At 40.8% G+C, this 21088-nt stretch overlaps 1 protein-coding gene across 1 annotated transcript in view; it reads left to right on the forward strand.

Annotated features, from left to right (window-relative positions):
- Positions 1-5508: 5508 nt before the first annotated feature.
- LOC138950303 (guanine nucleotide-binding protein G(q) subunit alpha) overlaps positions 5509-21088 on the forward strand; it is a 31636-nt gene continuing 16056 nt past the window's right edge. The window contains exons 1-3 of the mRNA XM_070322054.1: positions 5509-5900; positions 18920-19104; positions 19899-20053. Of these exons, the coding sequence (XP_070178155.1) occupies positions 5783-5900; positions 18920-19104; positions 19899-20053 (458 nt within the window). The 5' untranslated portion in view covers positions 5509-5782. The remainder of the gene's footprint in view (positions 5901-18919; positions 19105-19898; positions 20054-21088) is intronic.

Genomic DNA, 21088 nt, shown 5'->3' on the forward strand with positions numbered 1-21088 from the left:
AATATAAATCATCTCATTCACAAAGTTCAAAGAAACCGGAAGAATTTGACAAATTAATTAACATCAATTTTCCTATGCAGTAAATGTTCAAAAGAAAAAGTGTAAAATGGAGAACTTCCCGCGAAATGAGATGAATTTGACACATTTACTTAGATTATTTTGATCAGTTTAGCAACTTCTGCAACAATCTGCATGCACAATATACAAATATCCTACGAAACTGTAGAGTTGTTTGTTTGTTTGCTTAACGCCCAGCCGACCACGAAGGGCCATATCAGGGCGGTGCTGCTTTGACATATAACGTGCGCCACACACAAGACAGAAGTCGCAGCACAGGCTTCATGTCTCACCCAGTCACATTATTCTGACACCGGACCAACCAGTCCTAGCACTAACCCCATAATGCCAGACGTCAGGCGGAGCAGTCACTATATTGCCAATTTTAAAGTCTTAGGTATGACCCGGGGTTCGAACCCACGACCTCCCGATCACGGGGCGGACGTCTTACCACTACGCCAACCGTGCCGGTAACAGTTACTGTAGAGTTAATTGACAAATTTCTTTCAAAATGTGAAGAATGAAACATATTTACCCACACTAATTTTCCTTAGCAATTTCTTAAAAATAAAGGATACATAATCAAAATTGAAAAATATCCGTAAAAAATGAATTTTTTGACAAATTGACCGTAAATCTGATTTCCTGTTTAGTGAATTTGGTAGTGTGTCGGAACCAAAATTTCAATCAATCAATCAATCAATCAATCAATCAATCAATCAATCAATCAATCAATCAATCAATCAATCAATATGAGGCTTATATCGCGCGTATTCCGTGGGTACAGTTCTAAGCGCAGGGATTTTTTTATTTTTAAAATTTTTTTTTAATGCAATTTATATCGCGCACATATTCAAGGCGCAGGGATTTATTTATGCCGTGTGAGATGGAATTTTTGTACACAATACATCACGCATTCACATCGGCCAGCAGATCGCAGCCATTTCGGCGCATATCCTACTTTTCACGGCCTATTATTCCAAGTCACACGGGTATTTTGGTGGACATTTTTATCTATAAATTTGAAGGTTAAAGTCATGCTCAAATAAACATTTTTGTATAATTTTAATTTCCATATAATCAATCTGTTAACATGAGAATGCAAAATGAGGAAAATAGATTTTTTGTTGTTGAATTTAAAAAAAATTTTTTTTTAACTGAAAATGATTTTCTTAATTGTTCAGTAAATTTGTCAAAAAGTGGGATGCTAATTTCAGGAAATTTACAAATGTCCTAGACTTTTCAGGAAATCCCTGAGTGAAACAGGACATTTATTTTTTCCAGGGATTTTGTATATTTCCTGGTTTTGAGAATTTACTGTAGCATATATACCATTTAGTCAGTGTGGGTGTATATTTTGCTGATCAGTATTTCTTACTTCTTCTCTCCCCTGTAATTTTTGTTCTTTAAATTTTGCACTTGAGTTCTATTCCTGTATGTTTCTCTCCATCTTAAAAGCCTGTTTTGGTTCTGTGCTGTTTTTATATTTAGTCAAGTTTTGACTAAATATTTTAACATCGAGGGGGAATCGAAACGAGGGTCGTGGTGTATGTGCGTGTGTGTGTGTGTGTGTGTGTGTGTGTGTGTGTGTGTGTGTCTGTGTGTGTGTGTGTGTGTGTGTGTGTGTGTAGAGCGATTCAGACTAAACTACTGGACCGATCTTTATGAAATTTGACATGAGAGTTCCTGGGTATGAAATCCCCGAACGTTTTTTTCATTTTCTTGATAAATGTCTTTGATGACGTCATATCCGGCTTTTCGTGAAAGTTGAGGCGGCACTGTCACGCCCTCATTTTTCAACCAAATTGGTTGAAATTTTGGTCAAGTAATCTTCGACGAAGCCCGGACTTCGGTATTGCATTTCAGCTTGGTGGCTTAAAAATTAATAATGACTTTGGTCATTAAAAATCTGAAAATTGTAAAAAAAAATAAAAATTTATAAAACGATCCAAATTTACGTTTATCTTATTCTCCATCATTTGTTGATTTCAAAAACATATAAATATGTTATATGCGGATTAAAAACAAGCTCTGAAAATTAAATATATAAAAATTATGATCAAAATTAAATTGTCCAAATCAATTTAAAAACTTTCATCTTATTCCTTGTCGGTTCCTGATTCCAAAAACATATAGATATGATATGTTTGCATTAAAAACACGCTCAAAAGGTTAAAACAAAGAGAGGTACAGAAAAGCGTGCTATCCTTCTTAGCGCAACTACTACCCCGCTCTTCTTGTCAATTTCACTGCCTTTGCCATGAGCGGTGGACTGACGATGCTACGAGTATACGGTCTTGCTGAAAAATGGCATTGCGTTCAGTTTCATTCTGTGAGTTCGACAGCTACTTGACTAAATATTGTATTTTCGCCTTACGCGACTTGTTTATTTTTACCAAACGCACATCGTTCAGATGTAAACACAGACGGGAAACCCCGCGGCGGATTAAAAACACACTCACAGTTGTGCTTGTTAATTCCAAACCGCTTTGCTTTGGCGGCTATATCAGTGCTGTCATAGTTTAGTGCGGGGCAGCGGGGAAGCGGGCGGCATGATTCAGTACCACGACCACCACCCCGTCTTCAAGTCAGTTATGCTGTAACAGTTATTACAGCTGAATCAGCTTTTAAGACCCCCCCCCCCCCCCCCCCAACTGATCGTCGGTATCGGACAGAATTTCCTCTTAACGGTTGGATTTTTTTTCATACGGTCTGTAAATCTTAACTCCATTTTAAAACAAGTCGCGTAAGGCGAAAATACAATATTTAGTCAAGTAGCTGTCGAACACACAGAATGAAACTGAACGCAACGCAACGCAGCAAGACCGTATACTCGCAGCATCGTCACTCCCCCGCCCGTGGCAAAGGCAGTGCCCGTGGAATTGACAAGAAGAGCGGGGTATTCGTTGCGCTAAGAAGGATAGCACGCTTTTCTGTACCTCTCTTCGTTTTAACTTTCTGAGCGTGTTTTTAATCCAAACATATCATATCTATATATTTTTGGAATCAGGAACCGACAAGGAATAAGATAAAAGTGTTTTTGAATTGATTTCGAAAAAAAAATTTTGATAATAATTTTTATATATTTAATTTTCAGAGCTTGTTTTTAATCCGAATATAACATATTTATATGTTTTTGGAATCAGCAAATGATGGAGAATAAGATAAACGTAAATTTGGATCGTTTTATAAATTTTTAATTTTTTTTTACAATTTTCAGATTTTTAATGACCAAAGTCATTAATTAATTTTTAAGCCACCAAGCTGAAATGCAATACCGAACCCCGGGCTTCGTCGAAGATTACTTGACCAAAATTTCAACCAATTTGGTTGAAAAATGAGGGCGTGACAGTGCCGCCTCAACTTTCACGAAAAGCCGGATATGACGTCATCAAAGACATTTATCAAGAAAATGAAAAAAACGTTCGGGGATTTCATACCCAGGAACTCTCATGTCAAATTTCATAAAGATCGGTCCAGTAGTTTAGTCTGAATCGCTCTACACACACACACACACACACACACACACGCACAGACAGACAGACAGACACACATACACCATACCCTCGTTTCGATTCCCCCTCGATGTTAAAATATTTAGTCAAAACTTGACTAAATATAAACAAGTCGCGTAAGGCGAAAATACAATATTTAGTCAAGTAGCTGTCGAACTCACAGAATGAAACTGAACGCAATGCCATTTTTCAGCAAGACCGTATACTCGTAGTCCACCGCTCACGGCATAGGCAGTGAAATTGACAAGAAGAGCGGGGTAGTAGTTGCGCTAAGAAGGATAGCACGCTTTTCTGTACCTCTCTTTGTTTTAACTTTCTGAGCGTGTTTTTAATCCAAACATATCATATCTATATGTTTTTGGAATCAGGAACCGACAAGGAATAAGATGAAAGTGTTTTTAAATTGATTTGGACACTTTAATTTTGATAATAATTTTTATATATTTAATTTTCAGAGCTTGTTTTTAATCCGAATATAACATATTTATATGTTTTTGGAATCAGCAAATGATGGAGAATAAGATAAACGTAAATTTTGATCGTTTTATAAAAATTTTTTTTTTTTACAATTTTCAGATTTTTAATGACCAAAGTCATTAATTAATTTTTAAGCCACCAAGCTGAAATGCAATACCAAAGTCCGGGCTTCGTCGAAGATTACTTGACCAAAATTTCAACCAATTTGGTTGAAAAATGAGGGCGTGACAGTGCCGCCTCAACTTTCACGAAAAGCCGGATATGACGTCATCAAAGACATTTATCAAAAAAATGAAAAAAACGTATGGGGATTTCATACCCAGGAACTCTCATGTCAAATTTCATAAAGATCGGTCCAGTAGTTTAGTCTGAATCGCTCTACACACACACACACACGCACAGACAGACAGACAGACACACATACACCACGACCCTCGTCTCGATTCCCCCTCGATGTTAAAATATTTAGTCAAAACTTGACTAAATATAAAAACCATATATGCCGGTTTGGTTTGGGCAATCTTAGGCGTGGTGAGGGTGGAGGGGGCGGTGTGATGATGCATGCTGTACTGGACCAGAAACGTCAAGTATAGGCCTAATTATCATATCTATATACACTCAGGCTCATTACAAGACCACTGCAAACACTTGTGTTAATCACTTCACACATCTGTTATGAGTGGTTTGGAGAAGTCAGCCATTCGCGACTGAATGATCAAATCCGAACTTGATCCCGGACCCAATGGGCATCTGCGCACCCTTGCTTGGACCATCTTGGACCCGTCCAGTTGTGAGTCAGTTCGGGTCAAGCGATCTCTCCGCTACACTGCGGACTCTCACTGTCCGACTCGCTTCTTCGCCCCTCTTTCAACTTTCGCTTCACGCTCGTTTTGCTCCCCAATTTCTTCTACCATCGTGACTTGCTGAGCGCGTACCTTGCACCCCTCGGGTCTTGGGAATCGCAGGAGACGCTGGCGTAAAAAGTATCTTGTTCCCCTCCATTCATAAATGTGCTAATGAATTCATTCATAAATTTGCCGGACGATTTTCGCCATCCCCGCAGCTCAGTTTTTCTTGTCTCGCTCTGAAATTTAATTGCTTGCATTTCCATCGTCACATATAGATATGCTGTGTGAGGTGAGAAATGACAAGCGCAAAATTATTGACAATATTCGCATTTTTAGCTTATGCCGGTTGCAGCAATCTCCCAGCAATGGTGGCCGAGTCAGTGCCTGCCGAGCAGACCGGCTCATTACATATGCAACATGCAGCCTCAAACTAAACTTCCATCCCATAATATCTTCAGGTTGGCTGTTACATTTAGCGAGCGGACTGCCTCATGCCTCATGTTTGATATTTGAAGGGTAGAATTATTAGAATGCTTATCCCCGATTGTATATTCAGTTTAATGAAATTAGTGTGCTGTATCTGACATTTTACCTGCATTTTTCTTTTGCAGTGCTGTGATTTGCTTTCACCGATCGCCAGTTCTGCTAATCAGACACACGCCCTACGACACCACACCCAAGTCTGTTTGACTCCATTTGGCACCTTCATGGTTGGGGATTTTTGACAGTCGGCGGCGAACTATCGCTGTAATTTGGATATCTTCCCCCATCCGTGCAGTCGTTTGGACCAGGGGAAGGAAAGAGGGAGGAGAGGAGAAGACACAAGGACAGCGAATTTGGAAATTCGCTCTGCAGTAATCTGGCCGCAGATAGCGCTGCTTCAAAATGGCGTGCTGTCTAACAGAGGAACTGAAGGAGCAGAAGCGAATAAATCAAGAGATTGAGCGGCAGTTGAAGAAAGACAAAAGAGATGCACGCAGGGAATTAAAGCTACTACTTTTAGGTAAGTCATGCACTTAATTTTTTCAATGATTGGCTTTGATTTAGACAGGTAGATTCATCGAAAGTCGGTTCTGCCTCCAGTTCTATCAAAACAAAAGCTCATTTCCTGCATTGATAAGCATTTTTTGCATTGTTTCTTCGCTGGTGTTTGGTTTGTATGCGTGCATTTCGCTACATATTACATTATTATTGCTCAGGATGCACATCTTCTTTCTCTTTGGTTCGAATCTGACGCGTAAGATGAAAATTCGTTTGCACATTATTTTGGAGCAGCCATTTCAGGAAAGATCCGCCATTTTGGATGCTCTAAGCGCTGATGTTGGATGAATGCATAATTCATTTACGGCGATCTATAGTTCTGATATACCCATGAGAATGCTATATGAATATCTTAGGCGACCGGTCATGTTTGCATCTGAGATGTTTTGAAATAGCATGTCAGTAGCTCCACTGTCCGTGTTTACAATAGATTATGTGTATTGAACACACCTGAGCCCGGAACCGCCTCGACCATACTCAGATAGTTTAAAGACAACCATGGTTCCATACAAATCGAAGCTCGGTGGAAATTGCGAGTTCGACGATTGTACCAATTTTGCTGGCCCCTGTATTCACACTGTCTAGCACCAGGGAGAGTTTTTGTAATGTGAAAGAGTGTGCATTAGCTGCAAGTGGATTGTAAGGTTGTAACAAGACTGAGAGTGTAGTGACAGTGACTGGCAGGGTGTGCACGGTGCCACTGTATACCCTGCTTCTTCAGTCTCAGATCTCAGTCCCAGTGCAAATGATGACATTTTTAAGTCAAACCCAGCATGGTATGCACACTTCTATAGTTTCCACATGCATCTTTTAGTTTTAGTAGGGTTAATGTACATAACACCGAAAGATAAACATTGAATTGAGCACAGTCCTGCAGATGGAAGCCTAAGTCTCCGCATCACTTTTGAGTATTTTAAGTAGTCACCAGTGTACATCATTGTGAAAAATCACTAGCCTTGTGACTAGTTGCTGAAAGTTGAAATATGAAAGGCAGTATTACTATTACTAAACTAAATGCTGTGAACAAGGATGATGTATACTGGACTCAAAATGGTCCTTGTGATGGACTGAAAGTGAAACTGATGCGGTCATACAAGTTTATAAAGCCGTCGTTTCAGACACACTGGGAAGCGTTGTTTGGGGTTGAGGCATTGTGAAGATCCCTGCTGCTTCTTTTCTGATAGTTTCAATGGAGGCGTATGCACTTTTTGCATGTTTATTAGTACGTTTTACACTCAATTGAGTCAATGGTCAGTTATTTTTCTAATTAACATTATTTATAAAAGAAATGTATGTAAGCTTCATACATTCTCAACCTGAATATTATAAGTGTGCGTACCGCCTGGGTGATAATTTGTACGCTCCTCTACCTATTTGCAGAAGTATCAGTGATTTTTGGCATCAGATAATTCTGCAGCGTTTCTGATTTCATGCTTCGTGGAACACTGTTGTACATGTGGACAGTAACAATCAAATGAAGTTCAGTAGACATGTGCCAACTGGGATAACAGGTGGACTTCATTTGTACACACAGGCACACATACCGTACCTAAAGACAGATAGAGCACTTTTAATAACTTTATTCGTATACACAGACACCCATACATAGACAAAGACAGATGCAGTGCTATTTATTTGTACAAATACAGACACCCAAACAATGATAGATCATAGATGCATCACAGACAAACAAAAACCCATACAATCATAACAATTATACATACACAACGACTGATGCAGGACTTTTTATTTGTACACACAGACACCCATACATTCCTGTAGATGTGATTTATACACAAAGACAAGACACAGGACGGTTTCTTTGTAGTTGTACACACAGACACCCCTACGTATGTGAGTTATAGTTATACACAAAGACAGACACAGGACGGTTTCTTTGTAGTTGTACACACAGACACCCATACGTAACGTATGTGATTTATAGTTATACACAAAGACAGACACAGAACGGTTTCTTTGTAGTTGTACACACAGACACCCATACGTAACGTATGTGATTTATAGTTATACACAAAGACAGACACAGAACGGTTTCTTTGTAGTTGTACACACAGACACCCCTACGTATGTGATTTATAGTTATACACAAAGACAGACACAGAACGGTTTCTTTGTAGTTGTACACACAGACACCCCTACGTATGTGATTTATAGTTATACACAACGACGGACACAGGACTATTTTTCTTCTTTGATACACATGCAGGGTATGATAAAACTTTTGTAGTCGAGGTCCTCTCTCGTGGAAATTCATTTTTGGGGCTCCTTTCTTCCTGGGGAAAGTCAGCTGTCACGGTGTGGAGCTACCCATTTGTTTTCTTTTGCATGCACATAACAAAAGAATTTTTGCCAAACACAGTATGCAGCCAATTCCAAGCTACTCAGCAAATGTCCGCTCGTTTGAACCCAGAGTACCGGAGATAAAAGGCTAATAAAAAGTAGACAGACATTCAGAGCGATTTTTATACACCGCCATATAAAGGCGGCGTAATAACCACCCCTGAAGCCTGAAGATCCCACAAGCTGCTGATAATGCTGTGTCCCATGCTACGGTCCTTGCATCTCCGCTTTGTGGAACTCCCAACCCTACACCCAGTCATCGTCGCTCTCCCTTCTCCCCAAACATTCGTCAGCAGGCTTGAAAAGAAGGCACCTGGCAGTGACGTCACATACAGTGGCTATGTTGACGTTCAGTCAGTGAGGAACATAAAATATAGCTTCTAGTGGGGCCAGCAAGGGCTGCAGCTCACGATCACAGCAATTCAACTAGATAATTTATTATTATAATACTGTGCAAAATTAGTATCGCATAGTTAGTTTGATGAATAATTTTATTGACATTTCATTCTTTCGAACAAACAATGTCTAAGTCGGACAGAAAAGTTTTTGAGCTTTTTCGATAGCACAGATGCATGTCTTTATAGTTTATTTGCTGGACTTTGCAGTTATTCATTGAGCGTGACCTTCACACAAACCAAGGTCAAAGTCAGTAATGAGTATGGCTTCCACGTGAGTCAATTACAGCCTGGCATCTCCTTGGCATGGAAGCAATGAGTCTTCGCAAAGTCTGTTGGGGAATATTGTCCCACTCTTGCTGTAAGGCCTGGAAGAGTTGTCTCCTGTTGGGAGGGGTGTTAACTCTCCCATAGTTTTAGCCTTCTTCCCAGTTCATCCCATGCGTGTTCAATTGGGTTCAAATCTGGGGAGAGAGAGGGCCAGGGCAGAGTGTTCACGTTGTTGGCGGCCAGGAAGTTTGTGGTGAGTCTGGTGGTGTGAGGTCTGGCGTTATCATGCTAGAACTGAGCCCGTGGCGCGGCCAGGAGGGGCAGGGCGTGTGGCTGCAGAATGTCCTGCTCGTAGTGCTGGGCGTTCAGGTGGCCTGGAACTTCCACAAGCTGGCTCCTGCCAGTGTTGGTGATGGCCCCCCACACCATCACGCCCCCACCACCATGAGGAGGCGCCTCATCTACGCATTGCTGGTGGTACTGGTAGCGCTCTCCTTGCCTCCTGTACACCCTCCTCCTGCTGTCGTGATGTTGCAGGAAGAAATAAGACTCATCGCTGAAGACAACGTGGTGCCAGTTGTTGGCAAGGGTCCACTGGAGGTGCTGGTTCGCCCACTGCATCCTGGCCTGACAATGGCGGCGAGTCAGGACGTTGCCCCGGAGTGGCCTGTAAGCGTGTAGACCAGTTGTATGCAGGCGGTTCCGGACGGTCTTCACGGAGATGCGGCGGCCACAAGTGCTCAAGCGGTCAACAAGGCTGACTCAACCGATGCCTGAGATGGGTGACCCGGATGTAGCGATCTTGCGCCTGTGTCGTCACTCTAGGTCGTCTTGACCTTGGGTCGGGAGCTGACGACCCAGTTTGTTGAAAACGGTGCCAGAGGCGAGAGATGGTGCTCTGGGACACTCGGATTGGCTCTGGCCTGCTTGAAGGCGGCCAAGGGCGTTCTCTCGTACTGAAGCGTTGAGTTGTGACATTTTTCATTTCCTCAGGGAATGGCCGCATCAGTCAAAATTGCTTCGATTTTTATTACCCAAGTTGGCACATGAGCTCAGCTAACCTTACGCGAAATTTCGAGTGAAATCTCCAAAAAACGTGCAGTACACTGTACAGGAGCACAAAACAACAAAATGGGCGTTTTGGCCTCAAAATGCACATCTTGCGCGTGCGCAGTGAATTTTGCTCACTCAATCGACTATCGGGTTCAACTGAACTGCAAAAGCTAGTTTTGAAGCGTTCCAATCAGAATGTTTGTCTGGAACTTAGAACTATTCACCTATGCGATACTTTTTTTGCACAGTATATAAATTTCATACAAAGGATAAGGATAAGATTTTATATAATTATAGTCCTGTGAGGTATGGAAATTCGGGCTGCTTTCTGACCGTAGAAAGCGAGCTGCCATACAGTATACGGCGCTACCCATTTTTTTCTTTTTACATTTAGTCAAGTTTTGACTAAATGTTTTAACATAGAGGGGGAATCGAGACGAGGGTCGTGGTGTATGTGTGTCTGTGTGTGTGTTTTTTCGACATCATATCCGGGTTTTTGTAAAAGTTGAGGCGGCACTGTCACACCCTCATTTTTTAATCAAATTGATTGAAATTTTGGCAAAGCAATCTTCGACGAAGGCCGAACTTTGGTATTGCATTTCAGCTTGGTGGCTTAAAAATAATTATTGAATTTGTTCATTAAAGGTACTGATCTTGTCAAATCCAGGTGCACGGAGCCCCTGGGGCTTTTAATCATACCTCAGGCAGCTATCCGTTAGAAGAACTACCAAGTTTCATTGACTTGCACCCAAAGAGTGAAGAACTGCGCTTTTTTTACGAATTAATTTCGGACCCGGCTGGTCTTGGCCTATTTTTGGATCTAAATTTAGATCAGGTAGATCACCACATGCACAAAAAGACACGTCACTAACAAACTATGTCAGACGTCATCATGAGTTTGTGTAAAGCAAAAATGGAGGCCGGAATCGCTCAGTTGAAACGAACTCCGACCAAACATCACGTGATAACTAGGTTAATTTATGCACTCGCGTGAACAAGAAACTGTCGAGCTTCACAGATGTCGTTGGGTAGTTTTGGGTTTGTTTTACTACCATAGGAGGATTTTTGAAAAGTTCTGTAAATGCACTCAACTGCAACAAAACAAAAACGCAAAACGAAGGCTGTGAGCTGCACTGTGCCTTTAAAAATCGGAAACTTACAAATCATTACATTTTTTTCTTTTCAACGTTTCAAAATCAATTTCATCTTATTCTTCGTCATTTTCTGATTCCAAAAATATATAAATAAAGGATTACAAACAAGCTCCAAAAATTAAAAATATGAATATTGTGATTAAAATTAATTGTCCGAAATCCATTTAGAAACAATTTCATCTTATTCCTTGTCGGTCCCTGATTCAAAAAACATATACAGTCGAACTCACCTAAAACGAACACGCTAGTTACGAATTTTGACTTATAACGTATTAGTTTTAAGTTCCCAACTGAATACCTCTTTCTTCATGCTTAAAAAAAATGCTTGAAACGAATTCTTCGTAACAAATTTATGCTTATAACGAGCACTTTTTGGATTCCCAAGCATGCATAATGTCTGTAATTTACTCACGCTTATGACGAAATCTTTAAACTCGTCCCGAGATCGACATATCATGGGAATTTGAGAAGTTTGAATACATGTGTCAAAGTCTTCCCTTGCGTCGACTGCTTGAACCATTGCTCAACCGATCACTGAATAAAGTTAAACTGATTACACTGTAATCACAAAACAATTTCAAATTTAGAATCAAAGTGATTGATAGCTCAGATACTGGTGATTGATAGCTCAGACACTGAACATGAATGACTGACTGACGTTTATTTCCTTCGCGAATACCAAAAACGAAACAATGTTTTGAACGGAAGCCATTGCCAAAAAATATAGATGCCAGAGTGGTTTCCCTTGGACAAGGGAAACCACACTCTCAACGTTTGCGTTCGCAGGTTCGCGATAGTTTATCAGTCAGTCAGTGCTTTCGATTTGGATTTGAACATCATGTTGCAACCAACAAAAAAAAACCTAAAATGGCCAAGGTTTGCTACCCGTCGCCAAGGTAAGTGATTCCGGACAAATGATAGGAACACCGCGAATGTGGACAGTGTCAGTGTGTGTGTGTGTGACCAAAACCGTAACAACTGGATGAAACATCTGTGTGCTCACTCTCACTCAAACTCAACAATCATCACTCAACATGACACACATGAACATGTAACTGAATATGTCACTTTATTGTCCAAACTTGAAGCAGCATGAAAGTTGCGAAAGAAACAAATTGAAACACCATAAAATGTACAAGACTTAAAAAACGAATTTTGGTTAAGACGAACTTTTTTTCCGATCCCCAGTGATTCGTCTTAAGCGAGTTCGACTGTAGATATGATATGTTTGGATTAAAAACAAACTCAGTACGCTAAAAAGAATAGACTTTTATAGAGATACAGAAAAGCGTGTTATCTTGCTCAGCACGACCATTACCGCACTATTCTCACTTGTCCATTTCACTGCCTTTGCCACGAGCGGTGGACTGACGAAACTACGAGTATGCGGTCTTGGTGAAAAAATGCTGTGCGTTCAGTTTCATTCTGTGAGTTCGACAGCTTGACTAAATGTTGTTATTTCGCCTTACACGACTTGTTTCTTCCTGCATGCATGAATTAATGTTTTCAAGCCCTGAGACTTTCACTGTAAACTTGGGTTCTTTATCGTGTGCATGCGTGCACAGGGGGGTGTTCAGCCACGGGGGAGAGTCTGCACAGGGGGGTGTTCAGCCACGGGGGAGAGTCTGCACAAAATTGACTCTGGGAAATAAATCCCTTGCGCAAGTTGGGATCAAACGCATGCTGATAGTGACAACTGGTTTTGAAGCCAGCGCCGTAAGCCAGCACCGTTACCAACAGCTATTTTTTCATCGTAGTGGACAGATTTTTAGTAGATTATTCCTGTCTCGGGATTATGTTGTAAATGCTGCAATAGCCAATAGCATGACAATGTGGGCTGCCATTTTTGTCTTCTTGACCGGTCAGTGAATCATTGCACAGCCCAGCTGGACAGCATGTGGTCCACTCCAGTGGACACAGTCCATGAGGCAATCAACAACAGTTCTCTGATGACATGGCAACAAAAATAGGGTCTGTAGTTCAGTTGCTTATGTTTTTACATGTAGTCAAGTTTTGACTAAATGTTTTAACATAGAAGGGGAATCGAGACGAGGGTCGTGGTGTGTGTGTGTCTGTGCGTGTGTGTGTGTAGAGCGATTCAGACCAAACTACTGGACCAATCTTTATGAAATATGACATGAGAGTTCCTGGGAATGATATCCCCGGACGTTTTTTTCTTTTTTTCGATAAATACTTTTGATGACGTCATATCCGGCCTTTTGTAAAAGTTGAGGCGGCACTGTCACAGACTCACACCTTCATTTTTCAATCAAATTGATTGAAATGTTTGTAAAGCAATCTTTGACGAAGGCCGGACTTCGGTATTGCATTTCAGCTTGGTGGCTTAAAAATTAATTAATGACTTTGGTCATTAAAAATCTGAAAATTGTAATCCTTTATTTTTTTTTTATATAAAACGATCCAAATTTACGTTCATCTTATTCTACATTATTTCCTGATTCCAAAAACATATAAATATGTTATATTTGAATTAAAAACAAGCTCTGAAAATTAAAAATATAAAAATTATGATCAAAATTAAATTTCTGCAATCGATTTAAAAACAATTTCATCTTATTCCTTGTCGGTTCCTGATTCCAAAAACATATAGATATGATATGTTTGGATTAAAAACACGCTCAGAAAGTTAAAACGAAGAGAGGTACAGAAAAGCGTGCTATGCAGCACAGCGAAACCACTACCGCGCTGAACAGGCTCGTCAGTTTCACTACGTTTTGCACAAGCGGCGGACTACGGTCATTGTGAAAAAATGCAGTGCGTTCAGTTTCATTCTGTGAGTGCCACAGCTTGACTAAATGTAGTAATTTCGCCTTATGCGACTTGTTTAATTTTTATGGGAGTTTGAATTTTGTTTACACAGGCGCATGTGGATTTGATTGAATGGAAATCGTGCTATGTGTCCTGGGTGTGGAAAATGAGTTAGTCTGCAAAATTGAGTTTTCTCGTTTTTAATTTAAATAATTTTTTGGAAGGGTCAAAACTATTTCCAGGGTCAAGGAATCGGAAACACTGAAACTCTGCAGACCTGGGAACCAATACGATTTTGTCATATTTTGTATGCTTGATCGTCTAAAATACGATCCGTACGGTCTGTGAAAAAAAATACGACGAGAAAAATTCCGAGAACACTTTTTGTCATAAGCGCATTCCTGTATAGTTACTGGGGCATTGTTTATTATAATGAATAAAAATAACTGTATAACTATAACTCGGCATTTGATCAATGATTAATACAGCTTTTGTCATTAATTTGATCAAACATTGCAAGAAGCTTTAAAAAAGAAAACTGTATTGGTAAACTTAATTAACAAGTACAAAACAGGGGTTCCCACTGGTCTGCTGGTGATAAAGACTATGGGACATCTGACCCCTCTCAACCACATAGTGATGGGCCATAGTGGAAGGGGGAAGATGTGGTCAATAGTTCAAACAATATGTTGTGTAAAGAAGCTAAATTAAATGATGCCATCTGCTGCAAGTTGACCTCATAATTTGGCACTGCACCTTGCTGCTACACTGTGGGTGTGTATGCGCGCCTATTCTGATGTTAACTGGTGCACTGATCTGGTACAGTGATGGCGCTAGTATTTTTTCAAACCGGTATGCAAACTTTTATGTTACCCCCCGCGGGTTAGGGGGAAGAATTTACCCGATGCTTCCCAGCATGTCGTAAGAGGCGACTAACGGATTCTGTTTCTCCTTTTACCCTTATTAAGTGTTTCTTGTATAGAATATAGTCAATTTTTGTAAAGATTTTAGTCAAGCAGTATGTAAGAAATGTTAAGTCCTTTGTACTGGAAACATGCATTCTCCCAGTAAGGTAATATATTGTACTACGTTGCAAGCCCTTGAGGAATTTTTTGATTAGTGCTTTTGTGAACAAGAAACAATTAACAAGTGGCTCTATCCCATCTCACCCCCTTTCCCCGTCGCGATATAACCTTCGTGGTTGAAAACGACGTTAAACACCAAATAAATAAAGAAAGAACTCTCTGTCAGCGTAACACATCACTGACAAACCGTAAGCAAAGGCACTAAACCGCTGAGAGGTGTGATGGTTGGGTGGGCTGAGTAAACATCACAAACCAATCATCGAGAAAACAAACTCACGTGACCAACATAAACCGTTCAACTCAGTCAGAATAGACACCCCCCGTGGGTTAGGGGGAGTCCCATATTGGTTGGGACTAGAAAGAATTTACCCGATGCTACCCAGCATGTCGTAAGAGGCGACTAACGGTTCTGTTTCTTCTCTTCTTTTGTCTTATTTCTGCCTTACCAGTCCTTTCACCTATATTTCCTTCCAAGAAAACTCTCCCTACTATTCCCTGCAGTTTTCCAATTCTTTTCTTGTTGTCTTATTTCTACCTGACTGGATCCATCACCTTTATTTCACTTACCAAAAGTCTTCTTTTCCACATCCTTATTTCTCTGCACCCCGCATGTCGTATGAGGCGACTAACGGATTCTGTTTCTCCTTAAGTGGTTCTTGTATAGAATATAGTCAATGTTTGTAAAGATTTTAGTCAAGCAGTATGTAAGAAATGTTTAGTCCTTTGTACTGGAAACTTGCATTCTCCCAGTAAGGTCATATATTGTACTACGTTGCAAGCCCCTGGAGCAATTTTTTGATTAGTGCTTTTGTGAACAAGAAACACTTAACAAGTGGCTCTATCCCATCTCCCCCCTTTCCCCTATCCCATCTCCCCCCTTTCCCTCGTCGCGATATAACCTTCGTGGTTGAAAACGACGTTAAACACCAAATAAAGAAAGAAAGAAAGTCAGAATAGACACTCTTTGGACAGAAGAGCAGTGACATGGCGTCTACAAATAAAATAAAATATTTAACTCTCGAAAATCGAGTGAATGTTGTGAACAGACACAAAAAGGGAGAAACTGCCATCACGATTGCAAAAAGTCTTGATGTTTGAAAATCGCAAATTCGAAGAATTATCCAAGACAAAGAAAACATTCTGAAAAGGTGGGAAAGTGGTGACAATGCCGATCGAATGCCATCAAACAGAAGACAACACAGAAGACAACATACTCTGACGTAAATGAAAAGGTTTGGGATTGGTTCCTGGCTGCCAGAAAAAAGAATTTTCCCATCTGCTGAGATCAAAGGCAGGTCCATTGTGATAGCTGGGTGGCCTTGTTTATAGACACTGACCTTCTTCCCAGGGGTCATTGACCCAGTTTTAGCTATGAGAGGTGGTTCCCTATCCTTGGCACAAAGGGTAAAAAATAAGGCCTTATTTCCAAATTAAGGCCTTATTTCCTTAAGGCCTTACAAAATATGGGCTTACAAAAATAAGCCCTTATTTAAAAATAAGGCCTTACGAGAAATAAGGCCTTATTTATGTAAGGCCTTAATAAAAATAAGGGCTTACAAAAATAAGGCCTTATTTTTTGGACCAATCATGAAGCTGAATAGAGGCCAACACACATATCTCTGTCGAAAATCGTCATCTTCTGGCCTGAATGCAACTCCGTGCTGCAATTCAACCAGGACAAGTGCCGTTTCACAAAAGCGTGAAGCCATCGATGCTGTGCCCGCTCGATGTTATGACGGATGTTTAGAACGAGAGCCGAGTTTGTGCGCGCTGTCGAATGTCCGGATGCGCAGTAGTGATGCGCAGAAAAATAAGGGCTTTTTTTTTTAAGGGCTTATTTTTTTAAGGTCATTACAGAAATAAGACCTTATTTCAGTAAGGCCTTAACAGAATTAAGGCCTTATTTCATTATGCCCTTATTTCCTTACGGCTGTAAATATTTAAGGCCTTTTTTTTTTTTTTCTTCCCGCAGTGGGGCACTGCGGTTATGAAATTAAAGGCCCCTCCTGTTTTTGGAACCGCAGGAGCTTTCTAGTTTGCTGTTAGGTAGATTTTTGGTTCCTCTTTCCTGTCATGCTCTCTTTTTCTTCATGAATTCTTTTCTTTTTTCTGCCTTCTTGCTCATTCACCTGTATTTTTTCCAAAAATCTCTTCTCTTGCCGCTTGTCTCGCGATTCATGTATAGTTTAATCTGTTAGTGTTCTGATGTAAGTCCAGCAGTAGATAGGTTAAGCCTATTTTAACATACTGGAAACTGGTAATCTTCCAGTAGGTATTAATTTAGTTTTACTAAAGCCTGCTGGGACACAAGTAATGGGTTAGTGCATTTGTAAACAGGAATCGCTTGACAAGTGGCCCCCTTCATCCCCCCCTTCCTCGTCCTGATATGGCTCTGCGTAGTCGGCTGGACGTTAAGCAACAAATAAACAAACAAACTTTTTTTTTCTAAAATAAGGCCTTAATTATGGAAAATAAAGCATTATTTTAGAAATAAGGGCTTAATTCCAAAAATTAGGGCTTATTTCAGAAATAAGGCCTTATTGAGTCACTTGAGAAAAAGTGACTATGTAATCGGTCAGTGTTAGTCTGTCCGGCCGGCCGGCCGTCCGTAGACACCACCTTAACGTTGGACTTTTCTCGGAAACTATCAAAGCGATCGGGCTCATATTTTGTTTAGTCGTGACCTCCAATGACCTCTACACTTTAACGATGGTTTCGTTGACCTTTGACCTTTTTCAAGGTCACAGGTCAGCGTCAAAGGAAAAATTAGACATTTTATATCTTTGACAAAGTTCATCGGATGTGATTGAAACTTTGTAGGATTATTCTTTACATCAAAGTATTTACATCTGTAGCCTTTTACGAACGTTATCAGAAAAACAAGGGAGATAACTAGCCTTTTCTGTTCGGCAACACACAACTTAACGTTGGGCTTTTCTCGGAAACTATAAAAGTGACCGGGCTCAAATTTTATGTGAACGTGACTCCCAGTGACCTCTACACTTTGACGTCTGCTTTGGTGACCTTTGACCTTTTTCAAGGTCACAGGTATGTCTTGAAGGAAAAAAATTGAAATATCATATCTCTGAAACTATTCATCGGATTTGATTCAAACTTTATAGGATTATTCTTTACATCAAATTATTTACATCTGTATTGTGTTGTGAATAGCAATTTCTTCCTGTCCATCTGATGCCTCATATAATATTCAGAACTGCGAAAGTGACTCGATCGAGCGTTTGCTCTTCTTGTTTTTGTAAGGGCTTATTTTGGGGATTTTTGACCCTTTGTGCCAAGGATAGTTCCCCTTTCATATCTGAGAGAGGAAACACTTCCTGCACCGGGGTCAGTGACCGAGTTTAACCTAGGGGGAGTTTAACCTATGGGGCGGTCTCTTTGATGTCTTGAGAGGAAACTTGGCCAGGGTAGTACATGCACCAGAACTGGTAGACACCATGGACAATGTCTAACATGAAATCGAAGCAGTTTGCTTGAGGGAACCGTCGTCAGCAACTCAAACTTCTCTGTTTACTTTTTTAAAGAAAATTTGACTTTCTTTGTGGCCCCCTGACCCCGCCCCCTCCTGTAAGGACCCCCCTCCATAAGGACCGATTTTTGTCAACATTTTCAATGTCGCTAGAGAGGGGTTCCACTGTACTAGCCTTTGGCTAGTGATTCTGAACATTTTCTAGCCAGAGAGCAAACTTTACTAGCCTAACCAACAATTTGTTTCAGCAACTCTACTCCATTTGGCCAGTAGATGAACATTTCTACATGCCATTTACATGTTTCTACTCGCCATGGTGAGTGAAATGCTCACCACTTTGAGGCCTGCTGAGTGGACATTTGTTGTAGCTGCCATGTGAGTGACAGCAAGGTGTGTGTTTGTTACAGGGACTGGCGAGTCCGGCAAGAGCACCTTCATCAAACAGATGCGCATCATTCACGGGTCGGGCTACTCGGATGACGACAAGCGCAGCTTCATCAAAATCGTCTACCAGAACATCTTCATGGCCATGCACGCCATGATCCGCGCCATGGACACACTCAACATCCAGTACACTAACCCTTCAAACAGAGTGAGTGCTACGATTGTTTGTCTGTCTGTCTGTCTGGTCTGTCTGTCACCACACTCAACATCCAGTACACTAACCCTTCCAACAGAGTGAGTCCCCCGTCCATCTGTCTGTCTGTCTGTCTGTCTGTCTGTCCCTGTTCGGCGTTATCCGCATCATGGACACACCTAACACTGAGTATGTACACCAACCCTTCCAACAGAGTGAGCCGTCTCTCCCTCCTCATCTGTATGTTATGGATGTTGCTTGCAGGAAAACGGCAACATGATTGGACTGTTATGAAAGATGTTTGTTACTGTTTTTATGGAAATCGGCAACCTGATTCCGCTGTCATAGAACTTAGAAGATGTTTGTTGGTGCTAGCAGGAAAACGGCAACCTGGTTCCGCTGTTATAGAACTTAGAAGATGGTTGTTGGTGCTAGCAGGAAAACGGCAACATGATTCAACTGTTGTAAAAAATGTTTGTTACTGTTATCAGGAAATCAACAACCTGATCCAACTGTTATAGAAGTTGTTTGTTGTTGCTTGCAGGAAAACGGCAACCTGATTCGACTGTAATGAAAGATGTTGGTTGTTGCTTGCAGGAAAACGGCATCTGGATTCGACTGTTATAGAAGATGTGTATTGTTGCTTGTAGGAAAACGGCAACCTGATTCGACTGTTATGAAAGATGTTTGTTGGTGCTTGCAGGAAAACGGCATCTGGATTCGACTGTTATAGAAGATGTGTATTGTTGCTTGCAGGAAAACGGCAACCTGAAGCGACTATTATTTAAGATGTTTGTTGTTGCTTGCAGGAAAACGGCAACATGATTCGACAAGTGGATTACGAGACGGTGACTACATTTGAGAAACAGTACGTGGATGCCATTCGCACGTTGTGGGAGGACCCAGGAATCCAGGAGTGCTATGACAGACGTCGCGAGTACCAGCTTACAGATTCTGCCAAATAGTAAGTCCCTACTTTACACATTGTACCTAATAGGCCCTTGTTTATCCATTCCGTCAAATATGAAGTCCCGTGTTAAAGGTCCTTGTCTACATTTTTATACATAACTAGACATTTGACCATTAAAATGCTGAGTCTATTCCCTACAAATATCAAAAATACACCCCCCCTTCGGTCGAGAAGGAAGAAGCAAGGGTATCCGTTTGAAAATTCATTGTAGTATTCCAGCATAGTAGGATATCCTTATTTGAGAAATGCCGAGGGCAAAACTCCTCTCGGATACCGTGCATTTCGTTCGTTTAAAAAAAATCGTAGACAGCGCTCCAATATCCAGTGTCAAAACTGTTGCTGTGACTGTGTAGGCGTGACTGTCAGCATAGTGACATGAATTTGATTGGTCGATATTTTTAGGCAAAGCACATGTTCTCAGCTAACAGAAAACAAAATATGTGACCCTCCACCACGAAATGAGTCGCATGTCACTTTACGCGGTTCTGCGCTAGGCTTAATATAAGTCCGGGGAGTGTCTGGTAACAGTGTGTGGGTCACCTTAGTCACAGGCTTATAACTCAAACAGTTTTTGCTCTTTTCTAAAACGGTTTTCACCACTGGATAGAGCATAAAAAATTCTTTATGAAAATGTAAAAATATGAAAATCATGCAAAGGTGACATGCGACTCATTCTGTGGTGGAGGGTCACATATTGGAAGTGTCAGAGACACTACCCAAAAATAAAAACTTTTTTTTACATTATGTTTTTTTCTATAATATTTTTCTCTATGGTTCTTTCATCATCTGACTTAACTTTTTATCGAAATCTAACCATAAGATTATTGAAGAAAAGCAAAAATGTAGACGACCACCTTTAACAAATTCTGCCCCCAAAAGTTTTTTTTCATTTTTTCATTTTCATTACTTTATTGTCCCATTGCTGGGAAATTCGGGTCGCTTCCTCCCAGTGGAAAGCTAGCAGCAACGGAGTCGCGCTACCCAGGTGTCTGCGTGTTTAGGTGTATTCAGCCACCTGCACTTATGGCA

This window comes from Littorina saxatilis, linkage group LG16 (assembly GCF_037325665.1).
Source record: "Littorina saxatilis isolate snail1 linkage group LG16, US_GU_Lsax_2.0, whole genome shotgun sequence".
NCBI classification, from domain to species: Eukaryota; Metazoa; Mollusca; class Gastropoda; order Littorinimorpha; family Littorinidae; genus Littorina; species Littorina saxatilis.